This window comes from Lissotriton vulgaris, chromosome 4_1 (assembly GCF_964263255.1).
Source record: "Lissotriton vulgaris chromosome 4_1, aLisVul1.2, whole genome shotgun sequence".
NCBI lineage: Eukaryota > Metazoa > Chordata > Amphibia > Caudata > Salamandridae > Lissotriton > Lissotriton vulgaris.
Window position 1 is genome coordinate 570,735,773 of NC_141691.1, and position 21,587 is coordinate 570,757,359.

Here is a 21,587-nt window from a genome sequence, read left to right on the forward strand (position 1 = left end):
GACAGCCAGCGCACAGCTGTGAGGAATGATGGGCAAAGTTGAGGAGGGGGGTTGGGGGAGCTTGATGTGGGGGGTGGGGATGCGTACGGGGAGATTATTGGCCAGGTAGATGGAACCTAAGCGGAACAAGCTGTCTCCGTGGAGCCGACTGGGGGAGGAAAAGTGAAAGCATGCAATGCATGTGCTGTGTAACGCCAGCCCTACACGGGGACAGGAGATGTGCACTCGTACGGAGTGCACATCTCCTGCCGCCGTGCGTGTGCACATCACCTGTCCGGGCGCACACATCTTTTGTCCCCTTCGCGCACCAAAGCGACAACAGTAGTCTCGCCAAGGCGAAGCAGCGCATGCGCTGCGTTCGCTAGGTGAGACCTAAAAAACATGTCAGCAGATACTTGCAGTTGGGCACTCCGCTCAGGCGAACACAGCAGTGCACCATGCAGGGACTATCCAATCATAACACATATTAGGACTCATTTCATTAGATTTGACATAACACAAATGGTTAGATGACAATTGCTTGGTAGAGGTCACATTCACTTGACCTTTTGAAGTCACTGGTTTAACATCACCACATGAGTTTTTAATTTTAGGGCCAATTGTGTTCATGAGATGCAATGTTGCCTGCTATTTTCCTAATGTGAACTTTGTATTTTAGATATTGATAAATAAATCCTAGTCTGAAGGTAACAGTGACAGGATTGGGAGACTGCAGTGGTTACTGAAGACCTTTGCTACTAGTGGAGCATAAGTACCTGTCTTCTATTCCACCAGTGGGGAGAAGCTAGCAAATCTGTATAACTTCAAAGGGGCTTTCTCCACAATAATACTTAGAAACAATGCTGTCATTGGTGCATCGAAAATGAATTGATTATTTAAGGGCACTTATAAATTATTCCACTACCTGCACAGTATGTTGCCAAAGCCTGACTTCCACAGGGTACTGTGATATTATCTTTTGAAAGAACAAGTTGGGAGTATGGTGTCACAACCTCTCACAGGATTATATTAAGAACAATAGTTGTTGCGCATATATCTCCCAACTTGCAACACACTGATTGTAGCCCGCAAACACTGCTTGAGGTCACTGAAGGAACAGACCAGCTCAGACCTTTAAAAGTCGAGTATGTTGGCTTGATATTCATTAACAGTAATGCATTTTGTTTGATGAGACTAGAACTACGAAGATTAGGAATAGAGATTTCATAATCCCGATGTCCTTTAAATCGCAATTAGGAAATCGCTATTCCTAATGTATGAAATGCTTATGAGTTTATTAGCGATTACTAGTGGGTCATAATTAAACCTACCTCATGCATATTAATGAGGTAGGTCGCAATTTGCTCCCCGCTAGGATACACTACCATCACAGAGATGGTTGCCTGCTGGGGTCACCAGACCACCATGTCTTTGATTGCTTTTAAATTTTTTTTAATGCAGTCAGTTTTTCTTAAATGAAAACAGGATGCATTAAAAAAGCATAACATTAAATGTTTAAGTTTCATTCTTTATGAGTAGGCAATGGTCCATGTGATCACTGTCTGCTCTTAAAAATATTTTTTCAACATTCTCTAAGGGAAAGGGGTGAAGGGTCCCCTTCCCATTTGCAAATGGGTTACCACGACTTTTAAAATGATGGTAAACTACTACTTTTTGGCAAACGGAATTTGGTCGCAAAACAGTAATACAAACCATTCAGATTCGGTATTTTGAAGGGACCACCAAAACACGCTCCTTCCAAATACCGAATCGAAAATGCAAATTGTGATTCAGTAACAAGTAACTAAATTGCATTTTGTAAATCTGAAAAAGCATTTTTTCGGTTGCAAACGGTCCGACTCAGTTATTTTGACATGCCAGAAGGTATGGAAGAGTATGCATATGGTAGGTTTATGGCATCATTTTGGAGAAACACTGGTTCCCTCCTCTTGCAAATCAGAGCAGGTTATGGTTGGGGCATAAGTTCCTTTTGAAGATGCAAGTGTGACTTGTGATGCAGAGACCGGTTACTGCTTGACTTGTTAGATGTTTATTGGTGATATAAATGATATCTAACCTGACCGTAGCATGATTAGCAACCATCTGAGGTTGTTGATCATGGGAGAGAAGCAGGGTCTCTTCATGAGTTCTCTTATCAACCTTTCTGGCCTGTGCCCATTCTGGATGTGGTCAATTTGATGTTTAGAGAGAGAGGTCTAAGGATTCAGAGGCCTTGTGAATACCATCTAGTTAGAGTTAACTAGTATGATTTCACATGTATAGTAATATCTTAAGATAAGGAAAGAATGTCTCCTCAGTAAACTTTAGAGATATGGAAAAAATACAAAAAGAACATGCTTCAATTGAAGGACTTCATGTGCGCTTAAATATCAGTAGTGATTTCAATATATACTTTTGATGTGGCGGGGAAGTGACTAGATTGTTTGACAGTAAAAAGTGGTATTTAGCCTGTGCAGGTTATATTCTATATCATGAACCATTTTTGAGTAAGATTTGTGAAGAGATTTTTTCTGAATACATTGCTATGTAGAGGAAGATGTGAGGCGTTTTATTTTGCTGTTGTGATGCCAGACTGCAAAGAACCAAACAACTATCCATCACTTAGTTGATAGCAGTGTTTTTTTGTTGTTTTTAATCTTTTTTCCCATTACTACCAAAATCTTAAATGGGTCAAGCAAGGTGAATAAAATGCAGAGTATGTAAATCCTGTTGGCATTTGCAGGGCCACTGGCCATGAGAACAGCCTTCCAATGGTATGCTCCCAAAAGACTGTTGATTTCGTCCTCCTTTGAGTAAGGGATTACACCAAGATTTCGGAAAGCCACGTGGAGTGGGTGGGCCTTTTTGGTAGCTGCAGCCAAGCTGTGGAATACAATACCCCTCTGCATTGCTATTGTCACTTCCTACACTGTTTTTTGCAAGAACCTTAAAACTTGGCTTTTCTCCCTTCTGTAATGGTTGGTCTGTTTTTTTTTCTATCTCTTTACAGCTAGTTCCTTTATTGCTAGTGCTTTGACACCCTTTGGTATAACGTGCTCTACAAATCATAAATAGCAAATATTAAAACAAGACTTTTTTGACCCTTTATGGTTCTTTCATTCATGTCTATTTTGTTTTCACTCATCGTTCTTTATGTCCAGATTAAATGACTATCTAGCCAAAATGTAAACATTTGTGTTCTCCCCTTTTTTATTAGAAGGGAGTCATCGCCAAACTGATGTGTCTGCTTTTGGAGAACCTACGGAATTTGAATATTTAAGGAAGGTGATGTACGAATACATGATGGGCAAGGAGACCAAGGTATATGTTTCTTCATCTCGGACACACATTATGCGCTATACAATTTGTAACCCCTTTTATCTATGTTTTGCTGGTGTTAACACAGTGCTGGCTGTTGAGTATTTTTTCTTTCTTCAAAACAAAGCACACTGCTAGGGCTATTGGAAGTATAGATGAAAATTCTATAATGGAAAACCAAGTGACATCTTTCTAGTGCATTCTAAGCTTTATTATTATCAATCTATCCATCATATGTGTGGAAGCGAGTCTGAAATACAAGGGATAATTAATGATAGGAAAGACAGACACAACCACAGAATTTGTCAGCTCAGAATATGGTACATTTATTAGCCACAACAAATACAATTTAACGTGCAACACGGTGACAGTCAGCATAGAAGCTAGAATGTCCAAAGATTTATTGTGTTTGGTATACTTTATAGACTCAAACCACAGGACCACCCATATGACACATGACAATAGAAGTATTATACGTAGCACAGTCCACCATGATTCCCACAGCCAATGGGCACAGAACTGTAACAAGAAATCTCCTTGTAAGGTCTGATACATCTGATGCATACATACTGTAGCTAACCATGTGATCTGAATGGGCAGTATTGGGGTCAGTCAATCAAAATGCGAGCTGTCATGGCCTAGTATGTTTCCATTCAAAACTGCGACATAAGCAAGGCGATGAGTAATATTGCGAAATCTGTTATTTGCTAAAAATTATATTGTGCAACCGGTGTGTCACTTCAAGCGGTGTGTCACTTATCTCGTCTGGGCATAGAGAAATGCAAGGACAGCACTTCTCTGATTGTGAAAGGGTCTGAACTATCCAAGATGGAGATTACAGACAAAGGCTAAGTTAAGAGGGCCTGAAGCTACAATCATTTGGTATCAAAATCCAAGATGGCTTCAGCATTCCCAAATCTGATACCAAATCAATATACCCTGCGTGCCAATATAATCATATCCATGGCAGGTACCTCAGCCACTGCCTGTTGCTCTGGCTCATGGCTGTGCTCATGGCCACGGTGCATAGAGCGTAAGCAGTAGGAGACAAGGGATGTGCAGCAGACTGGGCAGACCTGTATCATAATGCAGAGTGTCAATAACACAGCTGCTATTATGATAACAGCCTTTATGATCCATGAGCCCTCTTCCTCATCCCTAACATCCTTTATGTTATGGATTGCCCTATCTATGTTCCTGCTGTTGTCAGGTATATAAGAACGGCACTTTTGACCTGTGCCATGTCTGAGAAGTGGACCATACGTGGTATTATTGATGCAAGGTAACAACGGCCGTACCAACCTGGAGGCAGGTAAAAGTATGCCCATGGTCCGTAGACAAAGAATTGTCCCTTGTAACCCACCAGTCCAGGTGAGGACCCAGTATTGCTGTCCTTGATGGGCGACAGCCTTGTGACGTGTGTGCAGTTACTTTTGCCCATAAATATTTTGTCAACTTTCCTAGGTCCCATTATTCTCCTCATCTTGCTTATCCTGTCCTTACATGCCAACAGTCCTTGTTTTCCGTGCAGTAATTCCTGTAACACACAGGGGTAGGGTATGCATGACTACTGTGTTGAGCAGTTATGTGCTGTAGCTATGTCTGAAGGTAATTTAGGTATTCTGTCACGCTGTATCCCTTCATCATATAGGATGCAGGATGGGGCTTGGGACAGTTATTCTTCTCTAATTTAATTTTAATTTAAAATATTTCTAGAGCCCAGCGTACACCTTGCGGTTTCTTGGCGCTAGGGGGATCGGCAACTTATTCTTCTCTAAACCTTGGTATATTACCTTCCTTGTTACTACTCTGCTAATTGTCATTTTCCTCAGCCCTGTTTCTGCATCTCCTGTCAAATGTGCTAAGCATCTCCGTGTCTGACCTTGTAGGGTGCATATTCCCGCATGGTGCCCATTTCTTCTTAGGCTCTCTGGCACCCTGTCTGATACTCTCTATATTGGAAACATTCAGTGTTGGGGCTGCCGCGAGGCCAGTGTTGGGAGGTGCAACTAATACTGACATATTGTGTTCAGTGGAGAGTTACTCATGCATCAGAATACAACCCATGTACTTGGAAACTGGTAGTACAATGTAGCTCATGCTGTGTTGTGTATCTGTTGGTAGGTGGGTACAAACATAGCATCCTGAAATGTTCATGATCTGTACATATAATTTCAGCATTTCAACATATTTATTGTTATCATATTCTTCCCACAATTCTCTGTCATTCTCTTCTGTAACCTCCTTCTTCCCCAACACAATCTGGTCTGGCACAACTATGTTTCGCTCCTCATGTTGTATAACTGTATTATTCTCATCACCCACTTTGCCATGAAGAAATGGGATGTCAAACTCCTCTGCAAACATTATAAACATGGTTGTCAGAACTATCCCAGGTACTGGTGATAATACAGCTGCCAGAATATATGGCCATCTACGCTCATTTGTCCTTGGCCTAGGCATATTAAAAGCGTTTATGGGATTAATAATAAGCCGTTATTTTTTGCCCCAATTGACGTCTGTAACAATATGTAACCCACTGTTTTCTATGGCAATTATAATACTTTGTAAAACTTCAGTTCGTGCTGTTGCTAGCTCCTGGGCTGATGGTAGGAAGCCAACTATTGGGAAGGAAAGGTCATTCAGTATAAGTGTCTGCAGCCCGCTCAATATTGGGGGATTTGGCACTGCTACTCTCTGAACAGTTGTTACCTCTACTCCTGGTGACAACGTTGCCACTGCTGACCTTATTGTAATATATAACACCCTTTCTTCCACCACCCGTATCGTAATCCACCTGTGTACTGCAGGTGATGCAACCTGCATATCTCAATTTTATTAGCAATCAATAAAATGTGGTTACAACATCCATTATTTCCCCCCAGCCAATGTGATGTATGCCAGATATGACACTGTCCAAGATGTCAAGGCGTGTGTTTGCCAGTTCCTGTGTTGGTGCTTGGCTGCAAAATGTGGGAAATGTAAGCTGTTGCAATATCAAGTCCGTCATCTTGCTCATCAGTGGTGGTTTTGGTACAATCAACTGGATTTGTCCCTTCTTCTCCACTCCTGGCCACAATAATCGTATGACTATCACCAAGGTTGACTCTTGCACCTCTATTGTCATTTGCATCAATCTACAACTCCTTGTTGTGATCAAAGGTGGTCCAGATACAATGGTAGTCATGTAGCTGAATATAGTCTATTTTCACAGTTCAATGTTCCTCTGGTGCTTCACTAGTCCGTGTTGTGCTCACAGTTCTTAATTAAAATATATTTGATACAGACACCAGCACCATTTGAAATCAAACACGTTGGTGCCTTTGCTGGGTCTGACAGAGGTTACCAGTACATAACAGACAATAGGCACTTGAAGGAGACAGGTGTCTCTATGATGTCATCTGGAGGATGTGTCTGCCAGGCACAGCAGATAGTTGAATTGGTCGGTCTGTTGGAGGGTTGGCCTGCAGCCAGCAGGAGATCTCTTCTTCCTTATCCTCTGTCGTGCTGGTCAGGCTGGTCCTTCCTGGTGGATTGGAGGTGGTACCTATGGTCCGCCTCAGGTGCTGCTGGTGATGCTGCCGGAGCTTGCCGTCCGTCATCCTGGTCCGCTGCCCGCTTGGTGTGAGAACTGTGGATCCACGAAGTCAATCCCTCGCACTTCACTGCGGTCGCGGTGGTCAAGATGACGGTGAAAGGACCCTTCCACCTGGGCTGAAGACAGTTCCGCCGGGTATGGGCCTTTATCCAAATCCGGTCCCCAGGCTGCAGGTCATGTGGTGGTGGAGTTGCTGCTTCTGGAAGAGCCTGCAGGACCTGGCGGTGAAGATAACGTAAAGTCTCTGTTAGTTTCTTACAGTAACACAAAAGCAAATCGTCTACTATTGGCAGAGGCGCAGTGGACATATGACCCGCAATGTTCATGGGTCTGCCAAACAACACTTCATGTGCACTTAGTTTTGTTATCCTGTCAGGCGTACTTCTCATTGCTAGCAGAGCTATTGGTAGTCCATCCACCCATGACAGTTCTGTAGAAGCGCATATTTTCCGTATCTTATTCTTCAAGACCCCGGATTTGCCTCTCCACTTCACTGTAGTTTCTATGTGACCCCCAGACCCTTGCATAGTCCCCCTATTACCTGGGAAATGAACGCAGGCCTATTGTCTGAGTCCAGAAGTGTTGGGATCCCAAATCTTAGGATAAGTTCCTTCAGGAGACATTTAGCGACTGTTGATGCATCACAGTTCTTTGTGGGGTATGCCTCCATCCACTTACTAAACATACAGAAAATGACCAAGACATGCCTGAACTTATGGGTGGGTGGCATGTCAATGAAATCCATTTGTAGGCTTTCAAACGGTCCCTGGGGTGGAGGGAAGTGACCAGGTGCAGTGCGGGTACCCTTTCCAGTGTTATACTGTGCACAGATAGTGCACTGCCTGCAAAGTCTCCCAGCTGTGTGACAAAACTTGCCATGAAACCAGCATTGTGAAAACAGTCTAATCATTCCGTCTCTCCCCACATGTGAGGGGCCATGGAAGAGACGTGCCATTGAAGGAAGCATTGATGAAGGCAGGCAGATTTTCCCATTGGGCCCAGTCCATAATCCCTCCTCTGTTTTCACACACCCTCCTTTTGCTCACTTGGCTATCTCCTCAATGTCAACTTTTTTCTGGATGTCTAACATCCACCTCTCTGTTGCTGCCCACTAGTTGTACCATTGCTAGCTGGCAGCCTGTCAGTGCTATCCTCTTTGCTTCTCTATCAATGAATGCATTGCCCTTTGACACATATTCTCTAGATGATGTGTGTGCAGCACATTCTATGATGACCACTTTGGATGGTCTCAGTAATGCTTGGAGGAGGTCACTTAACAACATTGCATGTTGTATTCATTTGCCTAAGGATGTGAGGAATCCCCTCAAGGAGAGAGACAATATTTTAATAAACACAGAATGTTATTGTAATGCCAGACCAAATTAGATGCCCAGTTATGAAATAAAATCCACCCACGTTCTTTCATTAAGTGCAGATATACAACTGTTGTTAATTCACCAGGTCTTGCAGAAGTAGGCCAAGAATCAGTACTCCTAGAAAATATCTGTGAACTGCATTTAAGCATGAGCAAATATGCAGGTGTAGTTCTGCTCATGCAAAAATCTACACCTCCACTTGTATCCAACCTCAGAAGAAGTATTATGTCTGTCTCTTTCAGGAGTAAAATCCAACATGTCTCAGTATGGGAACATTTTTCAGCGAAGAGCTGGTGAAAACCCTTAAAACGTGCAAGCATTTTTGCACATACTCCAAACGGCATTTCCGTCCTGTAACTTTTTCCTTACCATTACCTTCAGCCCCTGTATGTAGATCTGTGGAACGTGGCAGCATAAGGTAATAGTTAGCATTCAAACCCTACTATGGAAGGAGCCCTGGTATAATCAGAAATGCTATTTTAGACATCTTATATAATGATATTGCTGCCATAATTTGTCACTGCATTACATGGCACAAAAGGGACAAGTGTTTATGTTATAAGACACCTATTCACACACACCCCTAGACTGCACCTGTATATTAAAAGACATATTAAATGTGGGCATACAGTATCCTTGAAATACCATAATATGAAGCACAGTTATTCAATGCACACTGTCCTTCTGTATTTGCATATATTCATTACTAAAGATCAATTAATAAACATAATATTACAACTCTGTGTCCGAATCCTTGGTGGGCCCTTGCGAATACACTGCTTTTAAAAAAAGCATTTTAGCATATTCACATTACAATATAATTTGTTATATTTCGTTGAAGAACCTAGAAATGAAAACATTAATATTCATTCTTTTAGATGCATATATAAAATAGTACTTTTCCTTGCGCCATTCAATTAGGTACAACCCTTATAATCTTGCCCCCTTCCCGTACTTTTCTAGCCGTGCCCACTGTTTAAGAATTTTCAGTGAGTCGGTGCTGTTGCTGAAGCATGAACCAGAATTAGAGCCATTTCTCCATCGTGGAAAGGTGTGCCTCTTAAATCACGCTAAACATTTGCATAACTATCTGTAGCTAGCACATATGCAGTACTTTTTTTTTTTTTTTTTTTCTTCCAAACACTCCCTGTCCATGACCCATTGCTAGGTGAGAATAATTCTGTGAGAAATCAGTAGTGGTGCAATGTGTGGGCCAGATTGTCAGAATAATAGAACATATTTGCACCAGTGGATCTTTCTATCCAGATATGAGAGGATGAAAACCTCTAGCATTACACTCTGAACCTAAAAAGTATATTATCTTCACAAGCAAGAGAAGAATGAAAACATTGTGCTTTTGTGTATTGGCATTTACCTTACCCGACCAAATTGTGTGATCCTGATCATTTCAATCCTTGGAATTTAATCATCCCCCCTCAATATGTTTAAATGCATACATTAAAGACTAGTACTTGAAATACTGACAATACTTATCAATGCACTGCAAGAACATGATCTACCAAAATGAAACAGCTCTACATGTCTTTAACATTTCTGCTATAGACTGTTCTCCTGAAAGTGATGCTATGCAGGGCTACCTCCCATCAATTGAGTAACCTGACCTTTAAGCAAAATGTTGCCTCCTGTAAATTAACTCTAAACAACTGTAAATTGTAAGTCATTCCATTAATATACATTTAAGAATTTGCATTTCCTTCCATTCTCCGCTGCAAATAATACATTTCTTTTTTAAACCAGTTCTGTTCATACTCACAGAAAACTGTTGTAGTGTGTGGTTTAGTCTTGGCGCAATGCCCAGAATCTGTGGCCAGGCCACGATCATTATTTCAAAGCCAGTCCAAAAGAGTTTTCTTTAACCCTTCCATGCATCGTATCATCGATGGCCATGCTGGCCATTTCTCAGTACCCTTTGTTCTACACATAATTTCAGAAAGCCTTGGTAAAGGACATGAGATCTACTCTGTACCATGATACATGTACAAATGCCACTTTATTTTCCTTCCCCACATGTGGAGAAAGCAAATGTCAATGCGGTGCGTTGTGGGCACTTGGAAAGAAATCAGAGAATGAAAATATTTGCGATATCCAAACTATAACATGGAGAAAGGGGGCTGCGGGCCTCAGGACCTTAGCCGATTAAGAAGCAGTATTGAACGTTTATTTTTCTGTGCGTCATTGTAACAGCTAATTTTTCTTTCCGCAGAACTTGGAAGGAGGACAGGCTGCTTCCTGTCCCATTGTTACAAAAGAAGCAGTATTTGAAAGATCCTGTCTAAAGTTCTATTTTGTTTACTTCCTCATTCAAGAGTTTGTGCACAAGGTCTGTTCTCCATGAGATAGCTCGGTGGGTTGTGCCCCTGTGGTAGAGAATGCGAGTGCAAACATATATGTTTGGCACGGGCAGATGTATCCTTTCCAAAGAAGCGTGCTCACTCACATATATTTAATCTAACTGAAGGGATGTGTCTATTTTGAAATAACGGGGCTGTCGACACTGCCTGGGAGCACCGAAAATAGACGTGTCACCCTGTCTAACATGACAACCAGGTGCTAAGCAGCCATAAATGTCCTCTGATTTGAAAAATATTGGACAGGGTCTATTTGAGCAGTCTAGAAATATTATTGTATGAAAATAGCAACAGAAATCGGTGTCCTTTTGTCAAAGTCAGATCAGTCAAAAATGTAGCTGTACAGTCAAATTTGACCATTGATGAACACTGGTATTGACAACAAAAATCACAAAACTCAAGAAACTTAATCCAAATAAAGGAAAACAGTAAATTACATATTCCTTCCCTGTGTGAAACCAGGCATTCACCCCCTCCTTTTCACACCATCTTCCACCTTCCACCCCTGGAGCCAGCGAGTGTCGCAGGCAAGACAGGGAATTGCAGAATTACACCCTCCCTGAAACATCAGTAGTCTTGTGCTGCCTATTTTCAGGGAGTCACTGCGTGGTCAAGGAACAAATGCAAAGTTTTGCCTTCGCCGGAACTCAGTCGAGGAGGTGACAGTGCAGCAAGTATAATCTAATCCAAATATAAATCACATCATCAGAGAGAGAATACCAGGGGAGTATCTGCAGTTACAACCCCTTGCGACGCTGGGTGTGCTCAAACTGCGCCTGCACCCATGGGCCCACTTTCAAGAATTATCACCGAATCCTCCTGACCCTGCTCCCACTGAGCAGGGTCCCCGGACCTATCAGTCTGGTTGGAGCGCCACTGGCTGCCTATGAACAGAAATCTGGAGGGGATGCAAATCACCAACCCTCCACCAGCCCCTCCAACCAAGGTCCCAAAGGGGCTCGTCAGCCCACTCATGACTGAGTTCCCTCAGAACTCTGGCTAGCCAATACGGGTGCTCCATTTGCAATGGCACCCAATTTTTCCTTTTCCGTCCCCTGACATGGTAACTGTAAGTCCAGTCTTTTTTTTTTTTTTTTTATTCTGTCAAGTAATGCCATTTTCTAATAAACAAAAATGGAACTCAGTCCTAAGCGTAAAGCCACCATGTAAGCAGGTGATTTGTTTCGGTGGGGCTGGCTGGCAACTGTCCAAACTATAGTTAGTCAAAGGATTTCCCATGACAAATAATAAACAGGAAGTGTGTGGTGTGCGTGATATGTACAGTGGGAGCAGCGCAGGGTCTTTACTCAGTAATCTACAACCACGATGAACAAAATGCAATCGTACCAGACAGATGATGGGAAAGGGTGCGCGTTACATAGGTGACATTGACACACACAGGATGGTCACAAACAGTTGCACGTGCTTTTCAGCCAGCTTGTCAGCTATGCCAATTCACAGAGGAAGCCAAAGGAAGCCATTCGCCATGTATTCATACAAGGCAGCCGATACCAGTTCACCACAGCACTGAGTCATGAAAAAAGTATATGAAGTCTTCGGGTGCTATGATTCTGGCGTCCCATAGACTGAACAGGAGACAGGAAAGGGTGGTGAAAAAGATCAGTAACTCCACGTCCCCTTGCAATTCTCCTTGGCCCCAATAAACTGGGAGGAGAGGGCGGCTGGACAGAGAGAGTTTGAAAAACACACAGAACACATGCAGATTTTCATGCATATGTTGACCATACAAGGAAATAGAGAAGGTGAACTCTCTTTCGCCGCCAGATATTCACAATGAACAAACGAACAGATAGAACAGATAAACAAGTAACAGTTCAGGTCACCGCAGCAGCGCCGCAAAATGTGCATGTGTGGTGAGTGTGGTCAGTGTGTGTGGGTACCGGATAAGTAATGTCTACACCACTAGATGATAACAGAGCAGACAACTGATTAACACAGTGTCAAGCTATTCGTACTATGGCAGCCAGCCAGCATATTTGGGTAAATCGGAGTGTCAGGAACAGTCACAGTTGAGTCAGTCGAGTCAATTAAGTCAGTCACTAAGCGTACTTACACCAGAATGCTAAGCAAGGCACATATCACTTCATACATATGTAAATGAGGCATAGAGCAATCAGGACACCCCCCTGTATGTGCCGAGGTCAACCCCAAGGCACAGACACCAAACGGCAGTGGCCGGGGGAAAGAGACCCAGACCACCAGAGCACCAGAAACACGATCAGAACAACAACAGAACCACGCTTGCGTACCTGGCCCCAGATCCAGCAGGGCTGAGGAACCACGTCAGGCGCCACCAGAAACACGGGGAGCAAACTGCTACAACCCACAATGGGAGCTCACAGGAAACCCATGAAAGGAGAAGGCCCCCCTGCTCAACCAAAATCAGAGGACAAAAACCTCAAATAAACACTCACCTCCAGTACACGAAGTCCGTCAAACCCACTGACCTCTGCTCCAGGCAATCAGTGGCAGCTGTCCAACCCCAGACTGGACTCTCACTGGTAAGACAGGAATCTGCAGTAGTACGCCTTCCCTCGGACCTCAAGCCAACACGAGTAGGTGTCTGGGAGTCACTGCGTGCATGGAACTTTGTGAGGCACACCGTCACACCGGGGTCGGACAGCGACCGGAGCCAAATACTAGGATGCAAGGAGAAAAACAGCAAATCACAAAGGAGCCCAGAGCCACGAAGGGACCCCTAGGTCCAGAACCGGCCGAGAAGGGAATCAGAGGAAGAATCACAACTCAAACCAGAGCATCAGGGACGCAGTCATCAACAGAGTGGTGGCAAAACAGAAAATAAATAATAACAGCCACCAGAAAGAGGCAGATAAAAACACACCAACATCGTCCCAATCCACGACATATCACAGGGACCAGCCAGACAAACAGGGCAGAGCCAAGAGGAAATACCACAAAAACTGAGCTGAGAAAAAGATCAGAGGAACAGAGCAGGAACCAGAAATCAAGAGGAACAAGGCCGCACACGAGCAGGCCGGCCACCGGCATCCAACGGAGCGAAGCAGAGAGATGCACAGAGAAAAATCAGAGTCATCAAACCTCAAAACTCTAGGCTCCAGAGGAAACCCGCGGTCGAGCCGCCCGAGGCCAGCGATGTCACCACGAAGTCCGGGGCTGCATTCTCCACCAAGATGTGGAAGCGAGTCTGAAATACAAGGGATAATTAATGATAGGAAAGACAGACACAACCACAGAATTTGTCAGCTCAGAATATGGTACATTTATTAGCCACAACAAATACAATTTAACGTGCAACACGGTGACAGTCAGCATAGAAGCTAGAATGTCCAAAGATTTATTGTGTTTGGTATACTTTATAGACTCAAACCACAGGACCACCCATATGACACATGACAATAGAAGTATTATACGTAGCACAGTCCACCATGATTCCCACAGCCAATGGGCACAGAACTGTAACAAGAAATCTCCTTGTAAGGTCTGATACATCTGATGCATACATACTGTAGCTAACCATGTGATCTGAATGGGCAGTATTGGGGTCAGTCAATCAAAATGCGAGCTGTCATGGCCTAGTATGTTTCCATTCAAAACTGCGACATAAGCAAGGCGATGAGTAATATTGCGAAATCTGTTATTTGCTAAAAATTATATTGTGCAACCGGTGTGTCACTTCAAGCGGTGTGTCACTTATCTCGTCTGGGCATAGAGAAATGCAAGGACAGCACTTCTCTGATTGTGAAAGGGTCTGAACTATCCAAGATGGAGATTACAGACAAAGGCTAAGTTAAGAGGGCCTGAAGCTACAATCATTTGGTATCAAAATCCAAGATGGCTTCAGCATATGCACTGCCCACGTGCACTTGGATCAGTTGTTTCACAGCACCAGAGTAAAAAGGAGTGGTAAGCAGGAATGCTTGTAAGGCAGACAAACCTTATGCATAACTGATGATACATGTTGTTCTTTATTTCTGAACCTAAAAAGTTCTAGAAATTCTAAAAGACGTAGGTGATGTTGGAAGTTCTGTGGTGTATTGGTTGAAAGTTCAGTGGTCTTCGGTTGGCAGTGTTCAAGTCTACACAGATTTCCTAGTATTGTGGAAATGTGCTTTTTAATGAGCACACCGGTACAGGGGTCACCCTTCTCTGTCCACGGGTCCTTAGACTAACAAAATAGACTAACAAAATAGAGATTGGCACTGAAGCTGGAATTCAAAATAACAAGTTATTCACTCATGAGTGGGACCACGTCCGTACAACACCCTCCAGGTGGTAGTATATTAAAATCAAAGAACACAGGCCTTATATACAGCTTTTTCTGTTCTGGTAAGCATGTGGATACAAATAGGTACAGGCCTACACAGGAATAGTTACCGGCAAACATGGGCAGATGGGAAATCACTTAGTCAGCAAAGTGGGTGGGGGAGCAGGAGTGCTTATGACAAGCACTAAGAGATTGACTGTTGAGTCTGAGACCAGGTGTTCTGGCAGCTACAAACTCTTTAGCATGCATATTGCTTTTAGCTGAGTCAGGAAGTCAACTAAAATAGACCGCACAGGTAGGGAAAAAGACGAGCAGCAGAGGATGGGAGAATTACATGGCCAACAAAATGGCTGCCACAACCAGGATGGTTTCAGCTTATGCTAACAGAAATGATTCCAGATTTCCACAGTATTATCCACATTTTAAACAGCAGTTTGTGTAGTTCTTTCAGGGTTGTCATGTTAGGGTTGTATGGTTACAGGTTGAAAGTTTTGGTGGCTGCTTCTTTATATAGTTTGAGGCTTGCAGGTCAAGTAGTGAGATAAACCACAATGTAGAGGAGAATGACATAGTCATGCCTTTATATAATAAATTATCTAACTAAGAATTCCTTCAGATGAAATTATATGAATGCATGTAGGTCCCAAAAATGGGCGAGGCCATAATTTCAGTGTTACCAGTTTGACCTGATCCTTGAAAAACAAATCATCAACAATCCCAATTTGTTTTTTTTTTCTTTTTTTGATGAGCACATTTTTATTGATTTTACCAGCCAATCATCAAAGTTCCGTGACTGTGAAGAATGCATACAATAATCTGGACAATCCAAGGGACAATTGCGTACAAGACAAAAAAAGAATCGCATTCGGAAAAACAACGGTCAAACTAAGCGAAGCCCCCCAACCACTTCCCCCAAACCCTACGGTATTTCTTGGGGCAGTCATGTGCTGCATACAATGTTTTTTCTTGTGCGGCGCAACAGTTGACCCCCGCCCGCCACTTCCTCACAGTGGGAGGGTCAGGATTCTTCCAAACAGAGGCTAAGTCCCTCTTCGCCACCACCATTGCTGTTGAATAAAACAACTTTTCGTGTCTGGACCTGTCCAACCCATCCGTGATGCCCAGGATCGAATGCTTCGGGCCGTGAGGAATCTCCCACCCCAGCATCTCAGTGAGCTCCTCCACTATGTCACCCCAAAAGGTCGCCAAGCGCGGACATGACCACACCACATGGAAAAAGTCGGCCAGCTCGTGGCCACACCTCGCACAAGCGGGGGACAGCTGGAACCCCCGCGCGGTGCAGACGAGCCGGTGTCAAATAGGCCGCATGCAAAAAGTAAAGCTGTATCATGCACAGTGTGGCTGAGGCTGTGGCTGTCCTGGGTGCCATAAGGGCGTCACTCCAGTCTTCTTCAAGGGGGCCCACCCATTCCTCCCATTGGATCCGCAGCCACTCAAGTGAGGTGGGGGTATTGTTAATGAGTGTTCGATAGATGCGGGAGACATCCCCCCCATCCCCAGGTCCCCCAACATGATTTGTGCCTCGGGCGGGCTATGATCCGGGAGACGAGTGCCAGTCGTGAGGTGCAACTGAAGGGCATGACGCAGCTGCAAATATCTGTAAAATTATGAGTGATGTAAAGAGTATCTTCACTGGAGGTTGCGAAAGCAGCGCATATGGACACCCACCCAGACGTCGTCCAGCTGCGAGATACCTATCAGGTCACAAGACCGGAAGCCCTGCAGCCCACTGACTTCCCCGAGTCAGTTCCCTTGCCACAAGGGCGTGCATTGGGTCAGAGTGCGTGTCCACTTGGTACGGCGGAGCGCGGACCCCAATGCCAGAAACGGCAAACGAGTCACGTCGGGCAGGTGAGACGGGACGGGTGCCCCGTTCCATCCTCAACTGTAAGGTGGACAAGCCCGACTCACTAAGTTCCAGCCTATAAGCTGGACAATTTCTGGGTTGTAAGGATGTTGAGACAGATGGGGTTAAAATCCTAAGAAGTCAGCTTATTGAACAGACAGAATGACAGGCACAGCTGCACTCTGAAAAATACAGTTTTATTACCATTTACAAGTTTGTTTCTTGCTTCTCAGCTTTGGCATGACTTCAGACACTCCGTGACTGGTAGTAATACTGGTGACGTCTGATGCCCTACGAAGCGTGGTATGAACAACATGCTGAATCTCATCAGCACACATTTGCTATAAGATAGAAGCCCTAATAACTTCTGAAATGTGTTGCACAAGAAACCCCCTGAGCATCTGGCTTAAGAAGTTGACTTCAGAAGAAGACGTCCGAAGAATAACTCTCTAGAGTAGAAAGATTTCAAATGCTCCCACGCAATCTCTGAAACACTGAGCTCGTTTTTTAGCCTGCTTAGGAATCCTGTTCTGCAGTAATCCAGTTTTCAAGTAATGTCATAAATTTCAATTAGCAAATATAATTTATTTTCCTTTTGTTACGTAAGAATTCAGTGCTCAATTAAAATCAATTGATCCTCTTTACACTTTCCTACCTCAAGGAATAGTTCCTCTGATTTACACAATAGTTTGGCTCGCCTTTTGGAGATTTAATTCTTTCTTTAATGAGACATGTAATGTTGGTTACATTTGCATAAGTTGAACTGGAAGTTGTTTTATGTTTCATTGTGCTATACACCAGCTCCCCGACTGTTCATAACATCTGTGGGCGAAGTATTATGGGGTGCTAGTGAAGCACATTCACAAATAGGAATGATTACAAAGAAATATTAGACCAGTATGAGCCTTGACTGTCATCAAGTTAAGTTTGTGCAGAAATGGTGATTTTCACAGTATCAGAGGTCATAAAACTATATTTCACTAAAGACAAAGAGAGTAATGTTACTTGTATGTATCGTTTATTACTGCTTTTACCATGCAGGAATTATTTTGGAATTTCAAAAGTGAGGAGCAAGAGCAGAAATAGAATTCTATTTTAAGAATGTGTGACAGCAAAATTATTCCAAATTGTCTTAACATGTAATACCCTTAACTCGTTCTGACACCTAATATCTTATAATCCAGGGAAAAATGTTTGCTATGTTAAATCCCTCATGTCCGATGCTTCACAGTGCTCTACTTCTATAAAATATACTTGTTATTGTTGCACAAGCCTTCATTGTGGTCGATGTCCCACTAAATCCTAAGGTTTCTACTTATATTTTGATCATTTATTGGTGTATTCACATTTTTCTGAATACTTAAATTGTGTCCCAAAAACATATCAGCATTGTCTTGTAAAGTAAAAAATAAAGTTTTTTTTAAATTTTTCATCTCAATCTCTTTTCACTCTCTTGTCTTATTCCCAAAACATTGTAAAGTAAAGCAGTCTACAATTGGCTCTTCCCTAAAGCATTTTGGCCAAATAGCTTTTCTTAAAGGGACCACTTTTTTCACAACTAAAATGAACAAGCATTTACAATGCAATGGTCTCGTCTTTATTAAAGTTAGAGCTATTGGCATTGCTCATGACATTATTTTAGTTTTTAAAACATAGAAATAAATGGCATTGTCATTTACAATGCCAATAGCTAGCACTCACACACAGAGCCACACACACCCACACAAAGCCAACCACACACAGCCACACTCACTCACACACACACACACACACACACACAGTGCTACACACACACACACAGAGCCACACACACACACAGAGCCACAGCGAGGGGGCAGGAGAGAGGGCAGACTCCGCAATACAAAGTGTGCAAGAAGGTTTCACGCGGAAATTGTGGTTGTGGCCTCCGTGCACCGCAATGGGTGCGAACCTGTTGCAGGGTGCTGGGGGGGGCACGTGGTGTGAAGGTGGTCAGTGTACCCTTGGCAGGCAACAATGTGCACAAAAAAGCGTGGACGGAGTCCTTTGTTAGAAGTGCGGGATGGACTCTTTGTACAAGGTGCTACACCTATGGGTAGAAGTGCTGGATGTGGTTGTGCTGTCGTTGTGCAACATGGTGGGGGCGACAATTGTGCAGGGTGCTGGTCCAGTCTGCGTGCTCTTGGCCTTTTCGTCCGACTGAGGCGGGGGGGGGGGGTCGAGGGCAGTGCCGGGTCGGACGCCTTGCTTGCGGCCGTTCGGGTGGACAGAATAGGGCGCGTTGGGGCAGTCTGTGTGGGTCGGGCATGGCGATGAGAGAGTGCGGGGGAGATGGCTGCTTGGGCGGCACGGATAGAGGACTCTCGTTGCTCAGAAGGGGGTTTGGCACACATATTTCCTCGTTGGGGAGTGGGTGGGTTTGGACAGGCAAAGTGGGGCCCTGGCCTGCTGATGGCTGGGGAGTTTTGCATTTTGGGGGGGGGGGGGCTCAGTCGTGTCCCGTTTGTTGACCTATTTGGTGTGGCAGAGGGGCGTGTCCGGGTGATTTCTTGGGAGGCGGTCGGCTGAACATGGAGCATCGCTGGTTATGCCAGGGTCGGAGCCCGCGGGGTGCCAGGCGGCCGCGCATGCAGGGCATCATGGTCTTGAGTAAAAATGGGGCATTTATAAAGCCCTTCGCCCGCTCTACACTTCATGTAACTAGTTATTAAATGCCCCCAGCGTAACTTAAATGCCGGAATGGACTTGCCCCCATCGCCCTTGACTGCCGTAGGTAGCGAGGCAGCTCCAAAGGGCTGTAGTTGAGGTCCTGGTAGAGTGTACAGCCCCTTGAAGACCAGAGGCACAGTCCCATTGAATTGTACTTTGGGTTTGTGGCAGAAGGGGGAGAGCACTTATACAAGAGGCCCTTACCACCAAAGAGTAAGTTTGCAATTCGGGGTGGGCATGCTGGGCACGGAGGGACACGAGAACATGCAGGAATAGATGTGTGGAGAGGTGCGCAGCCTGCGGCGGGTGGTGGGGTGAAAGGGGGGCGCTTGCGAATGGTTGGAGGCTTGTTTAGGGGTGCAGATACGGGGCTGGGGCTCAGGAGCAGAAGATGTGGTGTAACAAGATGGGGGGCTATACTTGGAGCTGGAGCTCAGACGTCTGAGGGTCGCGGGGGCACAGGAACAGGAACAGGAAGAGGCTGAAGGGAGATGGGTGCAGGGTGGGCACTGGTGAGGGGAGGGTGCCCTGGATTGCGGGGGTTCAAGGAAAGTGAAGGAGTGGGGGGGTGGGGCTGGAGCACGTAGCGCTGGAACGGTGGGGTGGGGTCTACTTCTAGACAAAGGTGCAAAGATAGCGAAAAGTGCGCATGGGGCACTAATTAGGGACCATGGCAGAGGCAGCGTCGGGTCCGATGGCAGCGTAAAGGAGGGAGGGACCGGGTTTGGGGGGGGAGGGGGCCGTCCAGGAGAAGGAATGCATAGAGATATGGATATAGGAGGAGATATCGGAGCGGGCGAGGGATGACCAGCCAAACGGTGTAGGAACGGTGGGAGGGGGTGGTCATCAGGGGGAGATCCGGGGGGTGTGTGCGCCGTGGAGTGCCCACTCGGCTTTGTGTGCCGTCACAATGGTCTGCCCAGTTCCGCAGTACTTGCGCCCTGTTTGGGACTATCTAGAGGATGGTCCAGTGGTCCCTCCCTCGCACCGTTATATAGCGCAGACTTTACCCGAAGGTGTCGAGCGCGTCACAATGGGAACAGGAGGATACATGGAAAAATTACAAGTAAACAAATTACAAAAGGAAAGGTTGGGTTGCATGGGGCAAAGGTGACAATTGTGAGCGAATAAAAATACAAGGGGTCGGTTGGCGTGGGGGGGTTGCGGAGCGAAAGGAGGAATGAGCATGGAGAAGTGCTGCCAGGGAGTTAGTACTCTCCTCCCACCCACTGTGGAAGTTAAATAAGGGGGCAAGTGTCAGGATAGCAGGGATTCGATCAGGGCTGCCAGGGTGCCTAGCAGAACTTAACTAGGGGCAGTGAGGGGGGGGCCTGCAGGGGGGATTTAAGCATGGAGCGGCTGACGCGGTTCGGAGGCAACTGTGCGCAGGAGCAGAGGTTGAGGGAGGGGACTGGTGCGTGAGTTGGAGGGGCGTCAAGCACGGACCTTTCATCCATCTGGGGCCGATTGGGATGGGAGTTTACTGCCGCGGGCGCTGGGGGGACAACCCTGGCGGTCGGGCGCTGTCGGGAAAGATGAGTGCAGTAGAGGATGTGGGGATGGCCGAGGGCGATGGGGGCGGGGGGTGCCGCACAGACAAGGGTGACAGAGTGAGCGAGCAGAATACATGAGGTAGCAAACGGTGCAATACAGGAGGAAGAGTGACATGTGTGCAGGTTACGAGAGAAAAACAAAAAGTACAATTAGAGGTATAATACTGCAATATATGGCAGAAACTCAAGAACAAACGTTAACGTCACGTAGGCGATGGTGGCACTTGTGCAAGTATAAAAAAAAATATGTGAGAGGTCGCAAAGAGTGTGTTACAAGAGGAAAGTGGCGTGTGCAGGTTACAAAAGAGTACCAAAAGACAACAGGGAATACACGCCCACCTGACGAAAGAGGGAGGGGACTGGTGCGTGAGTTGAAGGGGCGTCGGGCACGGGCTTTCATCCTTCTGGGGCCGATTGGGATGGGGGTTTACTGCCGCGGGTGCTGGGGGGACAATGCGGGGGGTCGGGCGCTGTCGGGAAAGGTGATTGCAGTAGAGGATGTGGGGATGGCCGAGGGTGATGGGGGCGGGGGGTGCCGCACAGACAAGGGTGACAGTGTGAGCGAGCGGAAT

At 45.2% G+C, this 21,587-nt stretch overlaps 1 protein-coding gene across 3 annotated transcripts in view; it reads left to right on the forward strand.

Annotated features, from left to right (window-relative positions):
* GOLGA4 (golgin A4) overlaps positions 1-21,587 on the forward strand; it is an 853,888-nt gene that overhangs the window by 716,379 nt on the left and 115,922 nt on the right. For all 3 annotated transcript variants that reach the window (XM_086964776.1, XM_086964774.1, XM_086964775.1), the window contains one exon: positions 3,197-3,300. In XM_086964776.1, the coding sequence (XP_086820902.1) occupies positions 3,197-3,300 (104 nt within the window). The remainder of the gene's footprint in view (positions 1-3,196; positions 3,301-21,587) is intronic.